General features: G+C 37.5%; 1 protein-coding gene across 7 annotated transcripts; it reads right to left on the reverse strand.

Annotated features, from left to right (window-relative positions):
* Window positions 1-1,535: 1,535 nt before the first annotated feature.
* FEZ2 (fasciculation and elongation protein zeta 2) lies at window positions 1,536-26,264 on the reverse strand. Of its 7 annotated transcripts, XM_087936305.1 has the most exons (11): window positions 25,878-26,264; window positions 23,840-23,948; window positions 19,439-19,555; window positions 17,508-17,534; window positions 16,148-16,292; window positions 14,177-14,445; window positions 9,872-9,952; window positions 5,834-5,909; window positions 3,758-3,823; window positions 2,869-2,897; window positions 1,536-2,420 (listed from the first exon to the last, which is right to left on the reverse strand). In XM_087936305.1, exons 1-10 carry the CDS (start codon window positions 26,159-26,161, stop codon window positions 2,887-2,889), a joined length of 1,185 nt encoding a protein of 394 aa, XP_087792431.1. In that variant the 5' UTR covers window positions 26,162-26,264; the 3' UTR covers window positions 1,536-2,420; window positions 2,869-2,886. The 7 variants fall into 7 exon arrangements, with proteins under 7 accessions (XP_087792431.1, XP_087792423.1, XP_087792458.1 ...); XM_087936297.1 differs by lacking the exon at window positions 2,869-2,897 and having other exon boundaries at window positions 25,878-26,261; XM_087936332.1 differs by lacking the exons at window positions 2,869-2,897; window positions 25,878-26,264 and adding an exon at window positions 25,681-25,861.
* Between the last annotated feature and the right edge of the window lie 1,224 nt (window positions 26,265-27,488).

Here is a 27,488-nt window from a genome sequence, read left to right on the forward strand (position 1 = left end):
GTGTGCTCAGTCCCTACCTGTACTCACTGTACACATGACTGTGTATCATCTGACCCATCCACTGTGCATTAAGTTTGCAGATGATACTACTGGATTGAGTCTCATTACTGGTGGAGGTGAAATAATGTACAAGGGAAGGTTCAAAAATTATCCTCATGGTGCCTACCTGCACCTGAAAACAACCTGCACCTAAACATCAGCAGGACAAAGGTGATGGTGTTAGACTTCCAGAAGAAGAGAGAGGAACCCACCCCACTTTACATTGTGGGGGGCTGTGTGGATAGTTTCCTCCTTTAAATTCCTGGAGTCTACCTCAGCGAAGATCCCACCTGGAAAATCAACAAAGCTCAAGTGGCTAGAAAGGCCCAACAGAGACTCCATTTCCTTAGGGTCTTGTGAAAGAATAAAGTGGAATGACCGATGAACTCATTTTACCAGAAGGCGTCCTCATATATTGCATTACAGTGTGATATGCTACTTTGACAGCCGCGGATAGAAAGACATTACAGAGGGTGGTGACCACAGCACAAAATATTGTGGGCTGTCCCCTGACACCACTAGATGACATCGCTAGGGCTCGCTGCCTTGGAAGAGTGAGGAAAATTTTCAGGGATGACTCACATCCCGGTCAACACTTCTTCAATCTCCTACCATGGGGTAGGAGATATAGAAGATAGCCAGCCACACCAACAGGCTGAAGAACATTTTTCTATGCGTGAGCTATCAGACTTCTGAATGGAACATAACTTCATGTCAACATAGTATGACAGACTTGCGGGGCCAGCGCATTGTGCAACAAAGTCACATAGTGTAATAAGATTGGGATTGGGTTAGGGACTTCTGTCCTCACTGTGAGTTGTGTTGGGGGGTATGCATGAAGGGAGGCTCAGCCAACCTCATTGTACACATGTTGTACTCTGACAATAAAGGTAATAATAATGAGAAACAAAAAAGAATTTTGTTCAAGATTTAGACCAATTCCACCAGAACATTCAGAGGATACTATAGGAAAAAATAATTAAGTCTCTGGCGGGATTTATGGAGGAGAAAGATGCTTATTGATACAATCTCAAGAATCAAGACACATTTTGAAAATTAAGGAATGTTCCAAGGAATGCCCTTGTACATTTTGTCAAGAAGAGATTTCAGTTCTACATCACTTTAATATCTGATTGAGGATTGATAAAATCCTTCAATCCATAAACCCCATTGACAGCTGGTTCTGCAGTTGTACACATTCTACTGTTAGAATTTTACTGTTATGTTTGGGTAAGCAAATTATGATAACTAAGTGTAACCGAGAGAGCCAGTGAATAGACAACTGATACATATCTTAGCCCACAGAAAGGAAATGTTTCATGAGAGACCCTCCCTAGTTTTTCAGAGAGTAAAAGGAAAGTAGGGCACAAATACTTTTAGTCTTGCAGGATTCTATTATAATAACCTTACCATAAAGACAGAGCTATTACTCTTGGTTGTGTTTCTTGTCTGTGCTATCACTACTTGATAATAAATAAAAGACAGCTGAATAGAAATGTTTTAAAATTGTTCATTAACATATCGAAGCATACAAAAATTACGATGACCAAACATTTAATATGGGTTAAAAGTACAATAGCAGCAATACTATTATTAAACTACATTAGTTTTAAATTAAACTATAGAAAATGAAAATAATGAGACAATGATTTGGGGCACAATTCATCCTACACAAATTGAGGGTGTTCTTTATTGGAACCCTTTCCTCTTTGCCAACATTAGGCTTTGAAAGGGAAAAAAAAAGGCCAACCAATGATGGAAAATGATAATCTACCACTTTTTACTTCAAAGAGGGTTAATGAAAGTCATATGAATCGGTAAACAATACTACAATACTGTCTTTATTCTTACTTTAAAAGTCAGTTCCTGTTTCTATCAACATTTTCATCCCAGGGCCTTCAAGGAAGAACTTCAATGGAATTTTGCAGTGCAGGCTCAGCTTTTGATCCATTTTATACATTTAATACTTGGATCTGCTGCATCTTTTATTCGAAGCGCATTTTGTTCAATAGGCATCTTTTATTTATACTGATGTTATTTTTCCTCCACAACCAGAAATTGGTGTGGGTAAAATAATTACATGCCATATAATGTAAAAATAGTCTTTAAAAAGCCAAAGCAATGCATGTAGGTAAAACTGTACAGAAGTCATCATTTGTTCAAACAATTCATACGCGGGGTGGGGGAAAGGATGAATTTTACATGATCTGGATGACTTATTCCAGAATTCAGAAACTGAAGCAGGCAATGAAAGTAACAAATACATTAGAATTCAACGCAGTGCAAACAAACTGTCAAGTCTGAAAGAATCCATGGAAAAACATTTTTCACAGGAACTCGCCAGGCTGTTTTTCATAGGTCTCTTCACGTAGGACACAGAACTACAAAATAAAGTTGCATATGAGTTTCATTAAATTGATATGCTTTGTAGAATATTACAGGAAACTTTCCAGAATCAAAGTCGCAATAATGATCTGTTCTAAATATGATTCCCAACCCTTACCACATAAACAAAACTGATAGTCATAAAGATATATACATAATATGTACACACACACTACTGCCAATTAATTTTTTTTTTACAGAAATGAGCTATATAGTAGGTCATGTCTTGGTCATTGGGTTAAAATTTTTAAATTTAAGAAAAGCTGACCAGCTTTAGTTCTCAATTTTCAGAATCTATGGCGAGATATTTGAGATAGAACATCTCAAAAGATTTAGGGCAACTGTATTCTCTTGCCCAAAATATTGAAGCCCTCAACTTAAAATACAGAGAGGATCAAGACATGTCCTTTATATACTCCTTTATCACATCTATAAAGCACAAACCTCAGAGCAATGCAGCTTTCAAACCAATGCTAGCACAATATAAAACAAATGGAGAAATCAAGTTTAAAATGTCATAACCCAAAATTACAAAGGTGTCCTTGTTATGGGGAACAATATTTCATCATTAATTTAAACTTTACATAAACCTTCATAGTTGATAATAATTATGATGATTTGTAATAGTAAAGTTTAAGTATCTAAAAACAAAAATATAAGCAGAAAGAATTTACATTTTCTCTGAAAACACATACTCTCAAGAGTTTGTCCATCTAGAAATTGGCTACCAAGGTTTGCTGTAATCCTGAAAGTTTGCCACTCACATTTATTTAATGACCAATGTTACACATTACAATATGTGACACTATCATCTGTATGTCAAACATTTTCATGATGGTGCAGTAGTTAGAATGCAATAGTTCAGGCTTATTATGCCAACTGCCAGCAGTTCAATTCTCACCAGCTGAAGGTTGACTCAGCCTTCCATTCTTTCGAGGTCGGTAAAATGGGAACCCAGATTGTTGAGAGCAATATGCTGACTCTGTAAACTGCTAAGAGAGGGCTGTAAAGCACTGTAAAGCAGCATATAAGTCTAAGTGCTATTGCTATTTCATTAAAGAGGAGAGGGACAGCTTTTTGTATAATCTATCTTTCCTACCATCTACACTTCCAAATAGAATTTAGAACATGGAAATTGGCCTGAAGAGATAGAGACATTCTAGAAGATCTCCTTAATATCAGAAAGACCAGCGTAACCATTCTGAAGAAACCGATTCATTCTGAAGTTGCTTCCAAAATAGCACCATTGATTTTGTTCGTGACTACAACATCACAGAAGTTATATTTATAGAAAAGCCTCAGTCATGCAACATGCAATAATCAGTAAACTCACCTTTCAAAATGTAGTCTGTTAATAAGCTTGGCACTTTCTCACTGTCTTCTTTCATGGCATGAAGAACTATAAAATATGAGGGTGCAGTCAATGGAAGAAGTAAATTCACTGCCTTTCAATAAAATATGCAAGTAGAAAAAACTAACGAATGAAGGTGAATGTACATGTCCCAGGATATTAATGCTGCACTGTTGCAGGATCCAGTCTGGGTCTGACACCAGAGGTTTTGTCTTCCAAGCTTTTGGAGTCATGCTGGAGCCCATCTTCAGGAAACTTCTCTCTAGCCAGAAAGGTCGGAAGACAAAACCTCTGGTGACAGACTCAGATTGGATCCTGGGAAAAAAAACAAAACTAAAATGGAAGTTATTCTGTAGATCCTTTTCTCATCATTTGTTAAACGGAGAAAGATATAAAAATACAGAGTAACTTCGATAGCTCTGAAATGTATTCAGATTTGTTTAAAAGATGGATTATTCCTATGAACCCTATTCCTATGAGTCCCATGAACTCAGACCATTCCTATAGTACCAAGAACTTTCCATTTTTGGTAGGTTGTGACTATCTGGGAATTAAAACAATGTATCAATCTTTTCCCCAACAAATCCTTCTGGAAAAAGTGGAACAGAAAAGAAGTTATTTTTTCCTCACTGATCTAGAACTGGAGTCAATGTCCCAGGGAGCTGAACAATTACACAAATTATAAAGGAAGACAGTATGAAAATTTAGAAGATCCAACTGCTTTTTGTTTTATTTTCCTTTTTCCATTCCTCTTGCTGAAGAGATATGGAAACGTCTGGCAGCACAGCAATTTTCTCCTGGCTTTTTAAATCTCTTATTTTCTCATTTTCCCCACCTTGCAGTGAAGGGAACCTGGAAAATTTAGGGAACTTGTCTTGTATGTTTATTTTTTTAGATCATTGCTACAGATAGTCCTTGACTTACAACAGTACATTTAATGACTGTTCAAAGTTACGACGACCCTGAAAAAAGTGACTTAAAGACCATTTTTCACAATTATGACCATTGCAGCATCCCCATGGTCAAAATTCAGATGCTTGGCAACTGGTTCATATTTATGACGGTTGCAATGTCCCGGAGTCAGGTGATCATCTTTTGTGACCTTCTGACAAGCAAAGTCAATGGGAAAACCAGATTCACTCAACAATGGTGTTACTAATTTAACAACTGCAGTGATTCACTTAACAAATGTGGCAAGGAAAGTCGTAACATGGAACAAAACTCCTTTAACAATATAAATTTTGGGCTCAATTATAGTTGTAAATTGAGAACTATCTATGCATTTGCCCAAAAGAAAGATGAGCTACTGACAGGAAAAAACCAACAGCTTCTGTCTTACTGAGGAAGAATGGAGAAATAACTTTGTATCTAAAAGCTCACTACATAAGAGACTGAAATAATGTATAATCTTTCTGAAAAGAGCACATTCCAAATCTGTAATTATAAGCATGCATAAATGTCATGCAAAATCTATTTAACTCTTTGGAATTGAAGTAATATCCAGGTTTGAACAGTTCTAGTGCTCTAAAATAAATGGTTTGAGCGCTGTCCTCCAACAGCATTAGTAGAAAAAGAGTCAGGTAGTCTGTCCCTGAGCAACCAGCAGATCAAATTTCAGCTAGTCAGTGGATAACAATGGTGTTAGTTCCCAGAGTGTATCATTTTAAAAACTTAGGTCACAACAAAGAGGGATTTTCAGGCTTATTCCCTTCTAGTTAGTGTCTCAGCCCTCTTGTTAAGCAGTTAATTGTGCAAGGCAAACAATGCTGATTTTACTGGAAAAGATAAATGAATATAGTCTTCCAAAAAAATCAAGACATAGGAATGATGGATAATTGTAGGATATCTGAGAAGAGTAAACAAACATAGTCTGCTGACCAATTCCAAACATTTCAAAGCAAAGTGGATTTCCCTGGCTAATTTAGAACAGAACCACTGAGATGAACCTTAAGAACCTTCTTCAACTGAAGAAACTCTGGAAAATCAGCTGTTTTTCCCCCCAGCATCAAAACACCCATGGAAATTTATTTCTCCAACAAATCATATTTATGTGCTTACTTTTTGTCAATGTTTGAAGATCTTCAACTGATGGAGGTCCATTTTTCTTTTCATATGGAATAACAGTTGTCAGATACTGTCAAACAAAAGTTATGATTACTATAAAATATTTTCCTAATTAACTTTAATTGCTAAACATCTGATGTTGGCAGTATTAGATATGCTTTGCAATATGTAATTATGTGTAATTCAACTTTTTGTATGTCATCTAGGAAAAAGTGAAACACCGTGAATTCAACAAAAAGATGTCCCAGCAAGTAACAACAAAATAGGTGTCCCCGTGACAAAACTGATAATTTTAAAAATGTTCTTATATATTGCATACATTTTTCTGAGCTTCTAAATTACACATTCTTTTCAGAATTTTGCTGCACTGTAGAGAGCTCTTTTGTGATTCCATACAGAAGTAAATTTTTACATTAGGTATTTTGTACAGCCATAATATAACTGAAAACTTCTTTTATGTACAACATAAAATGTTTAATGAACTCTAGACAAGACCAATGCACTATAATTATTAGCAAAGAATAAACAATATATCTGCCACAACAGTGAAATCATGTCTGTGAATTCAGGTCTTAAAGTTTTGAGGCCAGAACCAGACCATCTTGCTTACATCTTGGCAGTGATAGGAAGTTTTATATTCCAACTTCACAATTCCCTCATAATGAACTCTGACAGTGCACCATGCAAGAGAGTCAATTTATGCTCAGAAGTGGGTACACCTAGGAGCAACAGTGGAATCTCATATAGCTGAGTTTAGCTGTTATTTCTTGCACTGATTTATACACATGTATGTGATTCCTTGAAATCATACTGTATCTGCTTTTGCTGGTATAGAAATAAAGTGCCATTTAGTTTTAAAATTTTATTTTGAGCAATATTTTTCCCCAGTTCTTTGATTTTTTTTCCTTACAGGTCTACAGTATTATGGATATAAACTCAATTTAGAGCAAATTATATCACCAACTTTAAATGAACATTCATATTTAAAAATCCCAAGTAATGTGATCTTTCCAAAGCTTAATTCTTCAACACTTATAATTAAAAATTTGCATTTTCTCCTTTTGGTAAAATCTTAAAGCAATTCTATAGCCTTGATTCAGCAACAGATTTCAATACAAAGAAGATATTTTTATTCTTAGATTGAAGAACAATACTGTATAGAGTTTACTATTTCTAAAATTATTTATAGGAAAAACACAGACCTTCCACATTCCATACTTGAATAATACCAATTCAATATTTTCAAAAAAAATCGATTAGTATTTTTTATTTCAAAATGAAGGGTATTTCCAGGGTCTGGGTTTCTTGTGTGTGGTTTATTTCTTATGAATTATATTCTTGCATTGAATAGTAATGAGGTCTCACACTATTGTATTAGACTGATAGCATAATCCAAAAACAGTATCAGGAAAGGCAGTTTTATACTAACATAAAATGATTATATAGATACAACTTAATTCATCCCACAGAAATACAAACAAATCAAACTAATAACACAATGTTATGCATATTTATCAGGCCCATTTGTATTTGAAGCCCCTTCCTGAAGCAGGAAACACCTCTTTAATAGATAGGAAACTATTAAGCTAGCACCAGTAATAGATTCAAGACTGTAATTGGGATAATACATATATCTTCAGATCACATACTTTATGTACTGTTGAAGGCTTAAAAAGCTCTCATTTATGCACCACTTTCAAATTGGACACAAATATTCTCCAGTTCAGACATAGATACATGCACAAGGCTTAACATGAAGTGAGGAATAATCCCTCAATGGTCTACTTAAATGAGGTGTCACTGTACCATTTATAATAGGCTATAGTGGACAGGCTGGTAACATACAAGGCAGAACATGAATCTTCAGACTTATCCTTCAAGTTCCATGGGAACTGTCTGGATTTAGTATATCACATGCTTTCTAAGTCTTAAGATTTAACAGAGATTCAAATTTGCCCAGCACATGTACTATCTAGAACAGGGGTCCTCGAACTTGGCAACTTCAAGACTTGTGGATTTCAATTCCCAGAATTCTGGAAGTTGAAGTCCACAAGTCTTAAAGTTGCCAAGTTTGGAGACCTCTGATCTAGAAGGAAGACAAGATAGATCCTATGTATGATGTTCGGTGATTTCTAAATTTGATTTCTTGCTAGTTTCGTTACCCAAGCTAGGTAACAGCATCAGTGCTAATCTAGCACCGATCTAAGTCCGGATCTGATCTTAAACTATCAGAGACTAGCACTGATGATGTTACCTAGTTTGGATAATGCGACATCTGCAAGAAAACAACCAAGTTCAGAGAACACTAAGGATCCCTCATTTCAACCCTGAGCTACAAATATTTTCCTTTATTGAGATCCTATGTATCTCACCAACAGCCCAAGATTAAAATAGTAACAAGCACAGGCTTCTGTAATCAGAACAGGCTTTTATGCTAAGAGGCAAGGGTTTAATACAAGCACGCAGCTGCAAGACAGACAGACTAGGCTAGGGGCAGATAATCTATTCTCTAGTTCTAAATAACACAGGCAAGTATTTTTCCCCCTTCAATCTCTCTTACAACATAGGTAAATCACTGGCATGGGTGAAAGATAGCAGCATTTTCAATTATGTTTGATGCAATGTTATGTTTCCTTTCTTTCAATCTCTTAAGTTTCCATGCCCGCGCCACTTCATTCTCATGGCTTCATTCTCATTCACTTCATTCTCATTTTTAGAAAGAAAAACAGGATACTTTGGTTTATAAAGCATTAAACTGGACAATAGCTGGCCAAGGATTTTTTTTAAAAAATTCTGTTTTAGTTGTTTTGTGCCGTCTTATTTTTCTTTCTGTTTTAGTTCCTCCAGCCTCTTCCCCAAACCTCTCTAATATACTACTTTTCTACACTGGAAAAAAAAACAAGAGATTTGCTATGAAAAACATATAATACTAAAGTCTTCATTTTGGGAAAAAATACTACTGGAAGAAAAAAACAAAACAAAACAAAAAACCAGTGGCTTCCCTTGTGCTACACTTAAGTTCCAGTTTTGAAAACAGAGAGTTTTCTATTGAGATTATCAGCGTACTGGAGTAAGCTTTAATGTTTTTCATATTTCATATCAACATCCATGTTCCACATATGAGCAATACTTTCATTTTACTATGTTCTTCAACATTCTTCATCAGATAAAACAGCAAGCAAACAGATAGGGATCAGAAGAATCAGGAAAAAGTATTATGTATTACAAAATCTGCGTTCTGTCCTAATCATAAAAAAGAATGTTGAAGGAATTGTAGACATGGCTTTTATTTGGCTTTGTGTTGAGTTGTGGCATAAAATAAAGGGTTCTGCCCTTTATTGCACATATTACTTTCATGAATGAAGGCCAATATACGTGTCCCAGGACAATGTTGCTGGATCCAATCTAGGTCGGTCACTGGGATCTGGATCTGGTCCCAGTAACCAACTCAGTTTGGATCCTGCAACATACTACTTGGATACATATAGTCCGTAAGCTTCTGGAACATACATTTTTTTCGGAGATTTGTGTCCTGTATAAAAAATATATGAAATGTTGAGGACTTTTACTTCTTGTAACTTAAAAATAGCAAAATAGATTTTACCATTTTGGAAGATATGAGGCATGCTGTTTACTGTTCATTTTTGTCTTCCTAGACTGAAACTTTAAAACTGACATAATCTTTCATTACTGCTTTCTTAGACAGGTATTTAACTCCAAGTATGTATTATGCTGTTGCCTGCATTTGATTTTGAAAAATTAAAAATAAACCCTAAGGGGAATTTTTTCATCTACTCTATTTTTTCTCCCGTGCATATCAAGGCTTGTCTTCTTCTTTAACTACTAAGGAAAGAAAACCTTTGTAAACAGCTCCTAGCTTTAAGGCAGGGAAGATGTGAAAAAGCATAGAAATGTATTTCCTCCCTTTCTGAGAACACCTGAAGTCTGAAATTGCCAACTTTTAAGACAGGAATGTATGCAGAGACAGAAAAGGCAGCACAAGGAAAACAAAGTCAGAGGGTAGCCCAGCACCTGTTTTTCTCCACCCGCGTTTCCAAACGTTTGTCGAAAGCCATTCTGAATGACATTTGAGATTCCTTCCATACTGAAGCGCTATAAGGAGTGAGAATGTGACAGAAAAGGGGGGAAAAAAGAAAAATGTAAAGGTATTAGTTAGGTTTTTTTTTGGGGGGGGAGATGCCAGCAAGGTAAATGTCAGAAATGAAATATAGCTGTAGCTTAATGAGAAAAGCACCGACTTTTAAATATTTTGTTCTTTAGAGATTTAGGAATGGAGCCAGCCAAATATCATATATACAGAACTAAGATAAGGTTGTTTTAGCATTAACGATCTTTGGCTGAGGCTTATTATCTCAAATAATATATTTAAATATATATGAAATCACACACATAGAACATGCTAAAGCACATTGCCTTGTAAGCTTTTTGCTCCTTGCCCAATCCCATTATACATTACACAGATGAAATAATCCAGTGTCTTATTGGTATTAAAACTGCATTTCCTTGCTCCTCATGGCTGAAAGTGGAAAACATAAAACAATACCAATGAACGACACAACGTATTCTGGGCAGGGAATTCAATTTTCAGTTGATATTCCTTTTTGAAATAAATCTAGATCTGTAGATTTTAGAATCTCTCAATATTTCATTCTTCAACTACACAATATTCCCATATGAGGTGGCCTGTAAGATATTTCCATGCTAGTTTGTTTGGAAAAAATAACACCCCCCCCCCCCATTTCTTCTATACCTAGAAGTCTTGACAAAAAAACCAAACTGCTACTCATGGCAACTGACCGGATTTGCTTTCTTAGGTTTCTCCTATACAAACAAGAAAATTCTAACTGAAACTGGAAATCCCACTGCAGTACTGAAATGAACAAATGTCTGATACAAGAAGTGGATGTTTATGTTGTGAGCTACATTCAGTCTCTATGCACAAAACAAATCAGTTAATCCTTTCATTCTTTGCAATGATCTTCAATATGGGGACCTCAGGTTTTAATGGTAGAAATGTGAGAAATATAATCTGCTGTACACAAGATAATCTACATACAAATTAGAGGTATGTTATATAATGCCCACAGAAGAACAGCAGAGAACAAATCATTTGCTGCCAATAGCCTTATCTTTTGTAAAGAATTGTGGAATCATTAAAGGCAAATTTTAATCAGTACTGCAAACTAATATTACAGCATTCACTTGCTATCTCCTGATCCTAAAGTGAAAGATATCAATGAAAGATTACAACAAACAGACATTGTATAACGAACTATGTGACAATGACAGGGAAAAGATTATGCTCAGTTTCATCCATAGAAGTTGCATATTGTCGGAAAATATTCCTCTTTGAGTACCTGCAAACATCTCATTGATCTTTAAAGGTACATTCACTTTATATGTTCATATTCTTCCTGTATAGATATTAAACAACCAAGCTTTTGTCAGAATAAACTCTTACTCGATGCAAGAATTTTGATGTTATAATTTATGAATTTAGCACTATGTTCCTTTTATAATAGCATTATTATTCTGTCCTCTATTGGCTGGACAGCACAGTTATTGTGTCAAATCCTTAAAAAGATATTGAAGAAACTGCTTATAGCTTCCTAAGATAAGATTATCAAAGGTGTCAAGGAAAATCTATGTTGAAAAAGATATACATCTTGGTTCTGGAGCAATTTTTATAGGGGAGACTATTATACAGATTGCTCTTATACTTCTGTAGAGATAGTGTCTGAACGTTAAGGTATTCAGCTGATACATTCCCCTAGAGTAACAGTGTCTCTCCCCTCAAGTTAGGATGCATTAATTCTCCTTTGAAAAAAGATGCCTGGTATCCAGGGGTGGGATTCAAATTTTTAACAACCGGTTCTGTGGGCTTGGCTTAGGTGATGGGCGTGGCTTGGTGGTCATGTGACTGGGTGGCCATGGCTTGGTGGTCATGGTATTGGCTGGACGTGGCCAACTCAATATCACTCACATTGAAATGCGCATCTCCTCGCCTGGCCTCTCATAACTGTGGGGATGGGGAGTCATAAATGTGAAAAATGGTCATAAGTCATTTTTTCAGTGCCATTGTAACTTTGAATGGTCACTCCACACAACCAAAGTAGCAGCAAAGGAGGGGAAAAAAACTCCAGAGAGGTTCCTGAGACAGGAAGTCTAGTCCTGCCAAGAATGTAATAAGGGTTAACGAAGAGGCAGTTTCTGTAAGCAACATCAGAATGTTTCCTTCCTGCCTTCCTTACAGGATTAGGCTAGTAATTTCTTCTAACAACCGGTTCTCCGAACTGCTTTGAATGTTAACAACCGGTTCTATCGAATAGGTGCGAACTGGTAGAATCCCACCCCTGCTGGTACCCAATCATTTACCTTGTAGGCACCAGGCAAAACATTTTTGTATTTTCCTTGATTTTTAAGTTATTCTTATATTCAATTTTTAAATTACATTTACATTCTCTAGTTGTTTTACTATGTGGCTTAGCTCATCGATTTATAGTCTTTATGTATGTTTAAAACTGTGCTTTATTGATTATTTTCATTTCTACTCTACCAGAGGATATTCATAAAAGACAATGTAGAAATAAAATTGCACAAAAGCTTTAAAGCTCTGCAGAATAAAGAGTATATTTTCAGTTGACCTTAGTGTAGTAGAAGATAATTAATCCATTTATTATCTAGGTTCAGTTGATAATTATTGGACCTCCTAATTACTTTGGCAAATAAAAGGTTAAATTATAGGTCACATCACATTATTTATATGTAACATAAATTACAGCAGAAAAACAGTCTTTAACAAAAGTGTTTGTAACGTACATGCCTGGCTTAGTTGTCTCTCAAATTACATACTTTTTACAATATACCGATGTTATTTTTCCTCTTCCTTATTTACAAGAAGTATGATTTATATTTAACCTTTTATCTAATTCTGCTTTGTAGTGATTGTCTTTTCAGAGGGAATTTGCTAAGAGAGTTGGGTTGCCACAATTTCCACACAGTTCCTGCTGCTTTAGTGCAGGGGACGCCAACCTTTTGGACCTCAGGGACCACCAAACTCATAATTTTAAATCCCAGGGATCACTAATATGAATTTTGACTGACAGTGGCTTGCTGACGCAGCCTGAAGTCCTTCAGAACCAACCCTCTAGGGCAGCGGTTGGCAACTGGTGGGCTGCGAGAAAATTTTGGTGGTCCACAGAGAAATGTCTGCCCCCAGAGCACCTCCCCCAAAGCATAAATCTCCCCTATCTAAATCTCCCAGCGCAGCAGAACAGCTGATGGTCAGAAAAAGGAAAAATAGCAACTTAGCAGGCAAGTTTTCCAGGTAAGGAGTGAGTGTGAGGGGAGGAGGGCCATGTGGGCGGTGCAGCCTTGTGTTCCTGTGCAGCCTGGATTAATTGCTTTTGGGGGGGTGCTCTGAGGGTGACATTTCTCTGCAGACCACCAAAATTTTCACGCAGCCCACCAGTTGGTGACTGCTGCTCTAGTGACAATGCGTTTGCTCACATGATAAACACAGATTTTAATGAAATCAGTAGCTAGGTTTTTTTTCTGGTTTGCAAAATATCTTAAAATCAAGAAAGCCTAGTGTTGATGAAAAAGTTATTGTGGATTCTGGGAAGTACTCTAATGCCAATGAGCCTAGAAAGAACTCTCCAGGCACTTTAGCATATGCTATTATATGCATAATACCCTTAGCAGATTCTATTGTCTAAGGTGGATGGGAGAAGACAAAACAGGGAGATTACATACACATATGATGAAATGAAGTTAATGAGAGGAGGAATAATGTGGAAACTTCAAGTAGCCTGCGGATAGAAAACAATTGTACGCTTGTGCATCAACGATTACTTAAATATATTGAACAAATTCTACTTCTGTGATAGCCCTGCTGAAAAATGCTAATTTCAATAGCAGATGTTAACCAAACTTAAAGTAGGTGTTAACATTTCAAACACTCCCCAGATTTCTCTCTCATTCCCTAACAATTATCCAAAGAGGTAAAAAGGCTACTTGTACAAATTTGGTTGGACAAAGTAAGAAATATAACGCTGATCATCTGAGCAAGTAGTAGTTATTCTTCAGAGTCTTGTAAAGCTTGGCCAGTATTAGTGATGACAAGAAAAATAGAAGATCATGAATATTTCTATGCCTTTTGAAGTATGTGGAGTCCAGCTATCATTTACCAAAAGAGGCGATGTTATTAATGCTGCTTATTATTATTCATTTTAACTATTAGTAAGAATAACTGGACAAAATTAGAGATCATATTATATAAATTTAAAATGTAAACCATGTTTTAAGAGCTCTTACTGTTCCAGGCAGATGGCTTTTTTCTTGCTTTCCATTCTGAGGAGTGCCATTTTTTAACTTTTTCTTCTTCTTCGTCATTTCTTTTTGTTCTCGTTGCTTGTTTTGTACTTCGATCAGGACAGATATGAAGCTGTTCTTTACTTCCTTCTCAAACTCCAATTCATCCCTTAGGGCTAATTGTTGCACTAACTCCTCAGAGTAGTCCTTGATGGCTGCTTCAATCTCTTCTAAGAGATCATTTAACTCAGACACAGACAGTTTTTGCACCCCTGTTTTCAAACAGCAGAAAACATTATGATCTCTAAAACAGTTGATTGTCATGAAATTCTAATTCCAACAATACTTTCCCTAATAAACATATTCTAATTGTTCAATACGTACTTAGGTTAAACACTGTTCCATTATTCTATTTATATACATATAAATCCCCATCCAGCCCATCTAGATATCATCTCTAAGAAAAATCACTTAAAACAATTCTGAACTGTTTAACAGTGCAATTATTTTTCTCTCCCCCCCACCCTAATTGTTTTTAATTTGGTTTAGCATGTAGAAAGTTGCAGCTCATAGCTTCCAGGATTTCTTTTAAAGCTCAAGGCAGATTAGTTTAGATGGTTCTCCTCAATGATTTAAATTAAGTGTTTCTCATTTTTAACATGTGTGGACTTCATCTCCCAAAATTCTCCAGCCAGCCAAGAATTCTGGGAGTTGAAATCCATGTCTTAAAATTGCCACTTTTGAGAAACACTGGTATAAATCATTCGTATTCACAACTGCAATCTTTTTCTTTATTGCTATCATCAGAAGCACTTTCAAATTACAGACATATATATGCTGAAATGAAGGCCAATTTATGTGTCCCAGGATAATGCTGCAGGATCCAATCTGGATCAGTCACCAGGACCAGAAGTATAGTCTTCCGAGCTTTCATACTTATCTTGGAGCCCATCTTCATGGAATGTTTCTCTAGCATAGTCTAGAGCAGGGGTGTTAAACTCACGTTGCCATTGGGACTTTTCCCCCCTTTGCTAAACTGGGTGTGGGCATGGCCAGCACCTGATGCATCCGGTCCATGGGCTGGGAGTTTGACAGCCCTGGTATAGAGGGAGAAGTTCCCTGAAGATGCGGTCCAGCACGAGTCTGAAAGCTTGGAAGACTAAACCTCTGGTTCCAATGACCAACCCAGATTGGATCCCGTAGACATATACAACTGAAAACTAGTCCTATTGTATTTATCAGCTGAAAGCTATAAATAAACACTCCTATAACCACTTCCAAATAGTTTAGGATTACAGTACCTAGTGAATATAAATATATCAAATAATTTAATAACATGAATAATATCAAAAAAGGAATGTGGATCTGGTAGTTTACCTTGGAAAATACACAAAAGTATTCTAGAAGAGAAGATTGAAATTGCATTTTCTAGAAGTGCTATCAGTTTTAAAGAACAGTTCTCTTCTCATATTTGCGTGTAAGAAAAGAAAGCCACATACTGGGAGACTCCATAAACTTTTCAGGTCTATAGAAAGTGTACAATTGCTCCAGATTATGGGTTGTTTTTTTGGAAGACAACATCCATTTACACAATCTATTGCAATTGCGTACTTTCTTGCCTTGCCTTCTTTAAGAAAGAAAGGAAAATATTACATCTTTATTTTCTTTCAGCAACAGAAAATAAAAATCTGAGGGAAAGATAAAAATGTTCTTAGTACAACAGTATTTAGAAAATAGAAGGATAGGATAAGTCACAACTACTTTTTCAAGAATGCTGTATGTTGGCCTCTTTTCTGAAGTTTCAAATGTGACTCAGTTTTGATTCTTCCAAATATACTTTATGTGCAAGTAATTATCGCATAATAAAAACTTTGGCGTACTATAAAAGATGTGTATAATAGTAGCATATTCTTTAAATGCAGGATAGTTTTTAAGACAAACATCAAACAGAAGATACAAGTAAACATCACTTACTTTCTTCATAATTGTGGTTTGTACTAGACCTTTTAAGTGTTTGAACTTCTTGGGACAACATGGACAGACGGTCTGTCTGGCTTGGTGTTTCATCATCATCTGGATCGGGAGATTCCTGCATCATTTCCTCTATTTCTTCAATTACCTTCCACACACAAAGAGAAAGTTACAGAGGGCGAAAGACAAAATTATACTGATTATTTATTTTTGTAAAGACAGTTTAATAATAGCTTTTATTCACTAAAGGACTTTACAGGTATAAGTATAAAAGGTCTCATAATAAATACAACAGTATCGAGGGATGATTTTAAAAAATAGAGAAAGATCTGTAAGTTTATTATGGTTTTTTTTTCTTTTAATCCTTTGTATCAGGTGGGATTGAATGGAGCTTGAGCATTTACTAATTGGATGCCCTTCCTGATGCCTACATAAAATTCGCAGCAGACAATTACTCATTGCGCATAGAGAGAGAAATATTTGCTGCGACCTAGGATCAAACTTTGGTTTTTGTGTGAGGTCAGAGCTCCACCTCTAGACCACTGTGCCAGTCCAAGTTAATTATGATTTTTATATAAATAATTGCTTATAAATTATTAACTATGGAAAACCCACTCCTGCCTTTGGAGCAATATAGTCATACACTTATAGCATAGTCAAACCTTACACTTATATAAACACAATTATACATTTCCAAGTGATTTACAAATCAAATCAGAAAAATGATAAAATCCACAAATACCTACTATAATAAGTCTCAGAAAACATCAGTAAAAACTAAAACAATCCACTGCTACTCTGAAAGGAAGCAAAACAAAGGCCTGTCAGAAAAGCCATGTTTTAATTATTGTCTGAAAAATTAACAAAGCAGGGACTAGTTGGATTATGAAAAACGAGCATAATGTTGAGAAGCAAAGTGAATAGCATTTTAATCCAGCAATTGTACGTGGATTTGGGTAACAAATGCTACTAATTTGAATAGGAAGCATGTTTCTACATTTATCTAGCAGACTTTCCGGAGTCTGTAATACCAGTACAGGATGCAGTAGTTCACTTGGTAACAGTATTACAGCTTCGCATTCCCTAGCATGGCTATCATTTTAAGGTCTGATCTGAGTTGCTGGATTCTTGGATAAAATATTTTTCAAGGGATGTTCAATGGCTGGAAAACCGATATGGAAGGAATGACTAATAAAGTAGTCTAATCAGAGAAGTTAAATAATACTGCACAGACAACATGAAAGGAAACTGAAACTGTTGCTAAAACGTAGATGTGCATTTATGAGCTAGTACAATGCATATATCTTCCACCAGTGCAAGAGTGAATGGATAGCTGGTGAACACAATTGTTATATTTCCGTACCATTCTGATATTCCTTTTCAATGATTGCTTCAAGAAAAAAGAAAAACAAAACAGTAGCATTGTAGAAGTCGTCTGTATAATGAAGAGATATATACATACACACGTATATTTTGTAGGAGCTTCATCATCTATCAGTATGTTTTTGCATGAAATTTAATATACTGCTTGCTACCTTTCAAATCCTATATAGCTTAGAGCCAGAAGTATTTAAGAGAGTGGCTCTCGTAAGTAGATCCTTTCCCAAATAGATCTGGTGGCACAGTAGTTAAATTGCAGTGTTGCAGGCAAACTCTGCCCACAGCCTGGAGTTTGATCCTAATGGGCTCAAGGTGGACTCAGCCTTCCATCCTTCTGAGATCAGTAACATGAGGACCCAGATTGTTGGGGGAAATATGCAAATAATACTGTTACATTGTAAACCACCCAGAGAATGCTGTAAAGCGCTATGGGGTGGTATATAAGTCTAGGTGCTCTTGCTATCAACTGAGTTGGAGGGTTAAGGGCTTAGGAAAGGTTCTCACCCACCACAAAAAATAATGAGCCCCCATTGTTTTCTGGGCAGGACTCCCCTCCTATGGAACAACTGGACTTCTGAGAAAAAGATGATTCTTACTCTCATAGCTTTCTACAACCTCTTTTAGCTCTTTTAGAAAGTCTTGGGGGATTGAGTCAGGAATCAATGGTGCCAGTACAGTATCGTTGTTTTTGTTTTTGTTGTTGTTGTTAGTATTATGATTTTCATGTATCTGTATGCTACTTAGAGTCTGATAAGACTGAGGTATAGATAAATCCCATAAATAAAAACAAAATAAAACGTTTGTACAAGAAGTCCTCTATAATATATACATAGCTTGGCATAGAGTGGTTGACATTTTGCAAGTTAAATGGCATTTCAAAAAAATCAGGTTCCCTTCTCTTGATGTGTGTTAAAATCTAAAAATTCATAGCTATGTAAACATTTGAGCTCTGGCAAAAGCAATATTTATTTAATAGACATTTGGGGAGGTAGAGAAGACATCTACTTAATTTGAATGTTCATTAAATCTAAATTTGCACCATTTGTATCAATTTGTTCATCATTTGTAGAACTACATAATTGAGGTAAATGGCATTGTTTGCAGTAAAATCTCTGTTTAATGAACAAATCCATTGAATGGATGTTACATCCATACAAAAATCTCTTTTACATCTGAAGTTGACTACACATGGTTCATCATATACCGAGCTGACTAAAGTCACACAAGTAAACATGATTTTAGACTTAAATTACCTTACTAACCATTCTATCTGATTATTCAATCATGTTTTGCCATGCTGTGGTTTTTTTTGTAGACCATCTTTATTTTCCTACTGCCATTCATAAAACATTGGAAAACTACTTTGAATATTGTAACTTTTTATCAAATATGGGAATATTTTCCAGAACTGAGGAGGGCTAGCACTTGCTATTGAAGTGCTTTTCATGGATAATATGAGAGGGGAAGCCTGCAATACACATATATGTACACACCTCATCCATTTTCCCTCTATTGTACACATACATAGCTAAGAGTAACAGGAAAGATGAAAGGGTTTAAACTCCTCCTCCCCTGGCTCAGCCTCTTTTTTAAAAAAAATCAAAATAGTTGTTTCCCTAGTAAAATGAAAACAATGGGTTCTTTTCTTATTCATCCCACTGAGTTATAAGAAAAAGTAGGTGGGGGGAGGACATTGATGGGCCATAGGCAAAACTAGCAGAAGGCAAAGACCATTTGTAGTTCTCCCATATAAGTTCTAATTTAACAATGAAACAGTACCTCTCTTCTAAATGTAAAACATGGGTTATTCTGTATTAGACCATAACTTTACTAGGCTGTTTCTAAGCATTTCAAACATATCTGAATGATGAAATGTTTGAGGCTGAATCACACAAATTTATTTTTGAACTTTACCTGTTCGGCTGTGAAGAGAGGTTCTTCACTGATGCAGGAGACGATGATAGAATGCATGTCTAGCTGATCTCTCAACTCTTCATCATCTGATAAGTCAAGGTTCAAATTATCATTAGCCTGTAAGAAAATATAAAACAACAGGTTATTAAAATGAGAGAAATCAATCAAATATCATATTATATAATAATGTATGGTACCTTTACAAATGCTTAAGGATTCAAAATATTAACATCCCAAAATTATTATTATTTTCCCTATCTATGTGGTGCTCAACCAACGTATCAAAATCCAGTTTAAACATACAAATAATATTCTGCAATTCAGGTTGATTAATTCAAATGAACTGAATAAATAGATACCGTCTTGCCAGTTCACAGATCACATTTATTCCTGAAAGGATCAATTTAATACAATCCATTCTGTGACTTGATATCCTAAAACAAACCATTGGCCTTGGACTCTATTTTGGCTTCAGAGGAGAGGTAAGAAAACAAACAAACCATAACCTATATTTAAAAATATAGTGAGATCCCAAACCACCGTCAAATTTATTCTTCAAATTAAATAAGATACATAATCAAAACCGTTAAAGACAAACAGTGTGGCATAATAACGTGCTAGATTAGAAGCCAAGCAATTGAGGCTTTTATCTTTCCTTAGGCACGGAAGCCAGCTGGGTGCCCCTACTCAATTTCAGGCTCCGTGACAGGCTAGCCAATAAACACATTATGCATTGATAGGTTGTAGGGGTAGATCTTCAGTAAAAGAAATGTCTATTATTTTTTAACAATTTTGCTCTTTTAGAAACCTTACAACTCTTCCATGGATTTCCTGATTCAGTTCTAGGGTTCGGCACATAGATCTATCCAAGTAAGTGATAGAACCTATCTCGACTAAGCTGATTCCAAAATGCTTAGCATAGATGGTTAGCATTGGTAGGAAGTCACCAGGAAATCTCAGGATTGTAAGCTACAGCAACAAATAATAATATAAGAACTATCCCAGGAAGTAATGGAGAACCACTTCTACCCCAGTGCTGAGAAAATGTCATGGGCTTATCAGTTTAGTCCCAAGCTTTTGATTTTTACTCAAGGGAGTTTTTGCATTAAGAGCTTTTCAGGGCAATCTGAAAAAGTTTAAATGCTTCTATCTTTTGCCTTATACTCTCTCTCTCTCTCTCTGTTTTCTTAAGTTTTCGCGGGTACTTACATGTATGGTATTCAGCTTTGTTCGGGAATTTTCCCACGTCATTATAGTTGTGCTTTCAAAGTTGTAGCAACGTTTCGCAACTTTAAAGTTGTAGCAACTTTAAAAGCACAACTATAATGAACACACACACTGCTCAAAAAATAAAGGGAACACTTAAACAATACAATGTAACTCCAAGTCAATCACACGTCTGTGAAATCAAACTGTCCACTTAGGTAGCAACACTGATAGACAATCAATTTCACATGCTGTTGTGCAAATGGAATAGACAACATACCATCCTCATGGAGTCTGTTTCTGACCGTTTGAGCAGCCACATGCACATTTGTGGCCCACTGGAGGTCATTTTGCAGGGCGATGGCAGTGCTCCTCCTGTCCCTCCTTGCACAAAGGCAGAGGTAGCGGTCCTGATGCTGGGTTGTTGCCCTCTTACGGCCTCCTCCATGTCTCCTGATGTACTGGCCTGTGTTCTGGTAGCACCTCCATGCTCTGGACACTATGCTGACAGACACAGCAAACCTTCTTGCCACAGCTCACATTGATGTGCCATCCTGGATGAGCCGCACTACCTGAGCCACTTGTGTGGGTTGTAGACTCTGTCTCATGCTACCACTAGAGTGAAAGTACCGCTGGCATTCAATAGTGACCAAACCATCAGCCAGAAAGCATAGGAACTGAGAAGTGGTCAGTGGTTACCACCTGCAGAACCACTCCTTTATTGGGGATGTCTTGCTAACTGCCTATGCTTGCCACCTGTTGTCTATTCCATTTGCACAACAGCATGTGAAATTGATTGTCAATCAGTGTTGCTACCTAAGTGGACAGTTTGATTTAACAGAAGCGTGATTGACTTGGAGTTACATTGTGTTGTTTAAGTGTTCTCTCTATTTTTTTGAGCAATGTATGTATGTATGTATGTATGTATGTATGTATGTATGTATGTATGTATGTATGTTATTCAGCTTTGTTCAGGTATTTTCCCGCATCATTATAGTTGTGCTTTTAAAGTTGTAGCAACGTTTTGGCAGAATCTCATCTGCCATCATCAGGCTTCTGTATTGTGTTCGTCTGTGAGTCAGACTTTCACAGCTTTTTCTGTTTAAATTTGGTGCTAGCCTACTGCTGTGCCAGATTGGTTTTTTCTTCTTCCTGATTGGTTGGGAGTCTTGGTCTGTGTTTATTGGTCTTGGAGTTTGCTGTGTTCTGCTTAATTGGTGTTTCTAATATCTTCTGTCTGTTTTGTAGCTTTTTTTGTCTTGATTGGCTGGCAACATTGTGTTTCCTGTATTGGAGGCTTTTAGTGTGGCTTGGCTCTGAGTAAACAGACGGCTATCATTTATTAGGAAGCTAAGTTTCATCTGGGAGCCTGGTTGGTGTGTGTTTGAGCTGGAGGTATCAGGGGGGATCTATTTGTGCCCAGGTGTTTGCCTGTCTTGTGGGGTGGAGATTTTTTTGTTGGAGAGTGCAAGCTTCCAGATAATTGACAGTCTGGTGGAATCATCTCTTCTATTCATGCTTTCAGGTCTTTTTTCAATCTCTATGGCTTCTCTGATAATTCTGTGGCTGGGGTTTTCTATAGTGGCTAGGGTTTTGGTGCCATTGGAGTTGATGGAAGCCACAGGTCATAGCACCAACTTCAATGGCACCAAAACCCTAGCCACTGTAGAAAACCCCAGCCACAGAATCATCAGAGAAGCCATAGAGATTGAAAAAAGAGCAGAAAGTATGAATAGAAGAGATGATTCCACCATACTGTCAATCATCTGGAAGCCTGCACTCACAAACAAAAAAATCTCCACAGCACAAGCCAGACAAACACCTGAGCACAAACAGATCCCCCCTGATACCTCCAGCTCAAACACACCCCAACCAGGCACCCAGATGAAACCTAGCTTCCTAACTAATGATAGCCGTCCATTTACCAGGAGCCAAGCTGCACTAAATGCCTCCAATAAAGTAACACAATGTTGCCAGCCAATCAAGATACAAAAAGAGCCAAAAAACAGACAGAAGATATTAGAAACACCAATCAAGCAGAACACAGCAAACTCCAAGACCAATAAACACAGACCAAGACTTTCAACCAATCAGGATGAAGAAAAAACCATTCTGGCACAGCAATAGGCTGCCCCAAATTTAAATCTGAAACCACTGTAAAAGTCTGACTCACAGATGAACACTATACAGAAGCCTGATGATGGCAGATGAGATTCTGCCGAAACGTTGCTACAACTTTAAAAGCACAACTACAATGACATGGGAAAATACCTGAACAAAGCTGAATGCCATATATACACACACACATATATATGTATACATATATATATTATGCGGGAGAAAACCCGAATAACCAAAGATCCACATACAAATACCCGAAAACCTCAGAAATATATATAAAACATTTAACATTTCGACGAAATCTCATTTGTCATCTTCAGGCTTGTGTCTTTGGCTTTGTGCATTACTCTGAGAAGCACAAAGCCGAAGACACAAGCCTGAAGATGACGAATGAGATTTCGTTGAAATGTCGCCAAGATACTTCAATTTTACGCAGGAGAAAACCGAATAACCAAAGATCCACATATATATATATATATATATATGGATCTTTGGTTGTTCGGTTTTCTCCAGCGTAAGATTCAAGTATCTAGGCAACGCTTCGATGAAGTCTCATTCATCATCTTCAGGCTTCTGTCTCCGGCTCTGTGCTTCTCAGAGTAATGGAGATTGCAGCTGCTTCCTCCTTTTAACTGCCAGTGGGGGTGGGACTTGATTGGGTGGGGGCTTGGCTGTGTTCTGATTGGGTAATAATATATATATTATTGCATATATTTTTAATGAAAGAGGGCTGCTTTTGTTCTTATATCAGTTACTATTACTGATTGCTTGATTTCTGGCTTAAACAAAAGTATTATACATTATTAGAATTGATAGTGTATTAATGACATTTGCAGGAATGCAAATGTAGGAATTAGCATTAAAATGATAATTCTTGCATTTTTAAAAATTAACATATCTTATTGGACATTGGGGCACATGTTAGACACATTTTGAAGAAAAAAACACATGATGCCAACAGAAACAGAAAGCTAATAATGGTATTAATTGATGGCTTATGTAATATTTGATGTCTAGGACACAAATTTAAATGGACAAAAGGAACATTTTTCAAATAGTTCTGGCAATACTTACTGCCTTTTCAGAGAGATTCAGGGTTGGCAAGTGCAGTGTTCTGGTGTGGGATGATTTCCAATCGACTGGCATTACATTACCATAATTATCTGTCAGAGCATTCCAAATCCTGGAAGAAGAAAAAAAAATCCAGTCCTTACAATATGCAGAAACTAAGATTCTAAAGTGAGTAAAGCTTCTGCTTTTAAAAGTGTCTGTACCATATTAATTCCAAAGTAAAATATGTCAATATTTATAGTCTCAGCCATGAATGGGTAATCACCCACCACAAAAATATCTGTCATTGGATCTGACCTTTGCTTTTAGAGTTCTCTGCTTAGATCTGAGTCAGTCAATTTTGCATTAAGAAGTAGAGAAAGCATGCAATGCTATTATTTGGCTAAAGACCCTCATGGATTGCCTTATCAGGGGTGCCAAACTAGCAGCCCGCGGGCCGGATGTCCAGGCCATGCCCAACCCAGCTCCACGACGTCATGTGATGGCAACGTGACATGGCGAGTTTGACACCCATGTCTTATACCAACTTGCCAAAGAATGAAATTGCTACATTATAGAAGTATCTGTTCAACAATAAATGTAATAGAAAAACATTTCCTCTCTTAAGTGCTTATAAAAGCAGAACACAGATTATAATACCCAAGAAGAAATCACAGCTGCCAATACTTTAGCTACTGTTGACCTTTATCTGCATTCAAGTTCTTCCCATTTATTGTAATTATTTCAGGGTTTCATGAAGAAAAAAACAGTATAGTTTTCCCTTATTTTGGCTTGCTGTATTTAAAAGAGGTTTCAAATATTTCCATTATCAAGCCATGGTTTGTTCTTGTCTTTCAATTCCTGATATGGGACAAAGAAGCCATAGCCAACCTAAGTTCTAAGATCAGGTGAACCTTGGAAGGAACTTCTGCAGTTTTTTAGCTGGTCCACGTAGCATGAGGAGTGATGCAAAACTGACTTGAGTGTTTACACATTCATTACTTTATGCTCTGATGTGCAAACATCAACATATCCTTTGGATAATATAAATATTATTCACATTAGTATAATTTAGTATCTTTTCTTTTTATGTACACTGAGAGCACGTGCACCAAGACAAATTCCTTGTGTGTCTATTCACACTTGGCCAATAAAGAATTCATTCATTTATTTGTTATTAAATGGATAATAAATTGTTACCACCATCTCTCAATCAGATCTATATCTTGGGTATATAGGTGCTTTTGATGTAAACTACAAAATACACCCATGCCAATGATTATATTGGAGCAGAGGTTGTAGTCTAAAATGTTTCCAATTCCTAAACATCAATAAAAAGTTACAGAGTCAGCAGGTGTGTCTGTTTAAAAAAAAAAACTAGTGAAAAACAAATATTTGAGACAATTTATCAAATGTGCACTTCGGATGTGCACTTCCAGTTATGTCTCTGCCAAGTTTCTTTTGCTTTTTTTACACTGCAAAATAGTTCAAGTTTTTAAAATAAAACATGAGGGTCTGCACAAAAAAACGGGCCTTTGGGGGCCTCTGAGAAAGGGCCTACCCTCAAGTATAAGATACAAAAGGATTCCATGTTAGGATAGGTTGCCTTCCACCAAGTTCTAGTGCCTAGTCGGTGGAATGCTGCTAACGTATAGAGTTCAGTCTGGTTGTGCTGGAAAGTTTAAAGTCCATTCGGAGTGAAGGTAAAACTATCTTGAAACTATCTTTCCTCCTTCAGGGCTTACCGGGCATAAAGTCCTCGTAACCCCAGAGGGCTGGGGAACAAAGACCCTATTACTCTGTCCCGTGTCCCGAAGCTGCAAGTCTCTTTTCCCTACTTATTCCCCCCGCTCCGCGCCCCATACTTTTTCTCAAGGAGAACGGCCGAGCCCTGAGAACGCCCCAATCTCCGGCGAAGTTTTCCACGACCGAAGGGAGAACCTCACTCTTTGCAAAGGGACCTCTCGCCAAGCGACAGGAGGGCGAAGAGGAGGAGGGGGAGGCTCCCTCCTCCTCCTCCTCCTCCAAGCAAGGAATCCGACCCACCGCTTCATTCACTCACTCATCTTCGTGCAAGGCGCTCCGCTCGCTGAGGGGCTGCGGCAGGAGAAGGGCTTCCGGGTCTACGCAATGCTCAGCCAGCAGCCGAGCAGGTTGGAAGCAGAGCGGGAGCTCGGTGCTCAGATCGCCCCTGCCATGCCACGGGCCTCCTTCCACGGCAGCCGCCCCCGCCGCCGTCTCCGAGGGCTCCAGGCAACCGCTCGGTTCCGACGAAGCCTGGAAGCCCGAGAAGTCCTGCCAGTCCCCAGCCGGGTCCCGCGGCGAGGGCGCCGTCGCCGTCGCCATCGCCGAAAGAAGCTGAGAGGCCGCGCGGGGGCCCGGCCAACGCGCGCCCCCGCGCGCCCGCTCCCTCGTTCGCTCGCTGCTTCCCTGAGCGGCCGGTGCGCGCTCCCGATCGCCGAGGCGGAAAAGCAAAGGGTGGGGCGGCAGTGTGAGTCACGCCGCCCCTCCCCCCCCATCCCCGTCGAAGCTCGGCCTGAATAGCCCTTTGACGCTGGATCTGGAGGTTTTATTTCGTCTGTTAATGTGAAAGCCTCACACGACCTATCATTCCGTTGCTTGTTTGTTTGAAAGAGAAAGGGCCATTGTGATGGGGGGGTCATAGCTTGATGAATTAATACTTATTAATTAATAAGTCTAAAGTTTTAATGCGCCTGCAGGGCAGGCAGATGGGGATATGACATTGTGCTTATTTGTGCACGGTAACCTGAAACAACCACTTCTCGTTTGAGCTCTCAATGGGCACACCAGGGATTCGGTATAAGATGTCATTCTTAGGTTTTCTCTTGGATCGCTTCCACGTGGATACAGAAGTGTTATTAGAAAGGTCCCCCCCAAAAAATATTTGAAATCAGGATGGATTAGTCCCCGTTTGAGGACAAAAGGGGACAAATAGTACGTTCCAGTTGGCCGACTTTCGAAACAAAGGAAAGCTGCTATAAACAATGTGAGGAATTCCACAGCATTTAAAACATATGTACATCCTGTACACTCCCTTTTTCACGATCAGAATTAATTCAGTGAACATGTTCAGTGGAGAACAAAAAAAAGCCATTAGGGAAAAATGATTGGTTTGTTTGGAATTTAAATGCTAGGTAAGAGCAGATGGAAGAGAAAAGTTCATAACTGTAGTATGGGGAGGAGGGTGAAGTTTAAGCGCACCAACGTGCCTACCGTCCCTGTCCTATTGTTTCTTTTATTTTTCTTTTATTTTTCTTATATGTACTCATTTCATGTATTCATAATTATGTATACACTTTTACTTATCTCGTAAACAATTGACAAATAAATAAAATAAATAAATAAATAAATAAATCTGTCTCTCTCTGATTAGAACATTTTGAGACTGCAAGGCTATATTTATCCATAGGGGGTATATCCCACAGAAATCAGTAAAACCTTTCTCATTAAATAGTTACAAGGTTGCTGATTTACATTTGTTGATTTCTACCATAGCAGTGAAAAGCGGGGCTGGGTTGTTCCTGATGAAATTGGACACTCTGAATTTAGCTGTTTATTTCTGTACAGGAAATGCTTTAGAATGTGACATCACCAGACACACTGCTGGATATTCTATCATGCAACTTTCTGCAGAAGAGATATAGATAGGCAG

The sequence above is a fragment of the Pseudonaja textilis genome, chromosome 1 (assembly GCF_049901715.1).
Source record: "Pseudonaja textilis isolate UNSWEBS1 chromosome 1, rPseTex1.2, whole genome shotgun sequence".
In the NCBI taxonomy this organism is placed as follows: domain Eukaryota; kingdom Metazoa; phylum Chordata; class Lepidosauria; order Squamata; family Elapidae; genus Pseudonaja; species Pseudonaja textilis.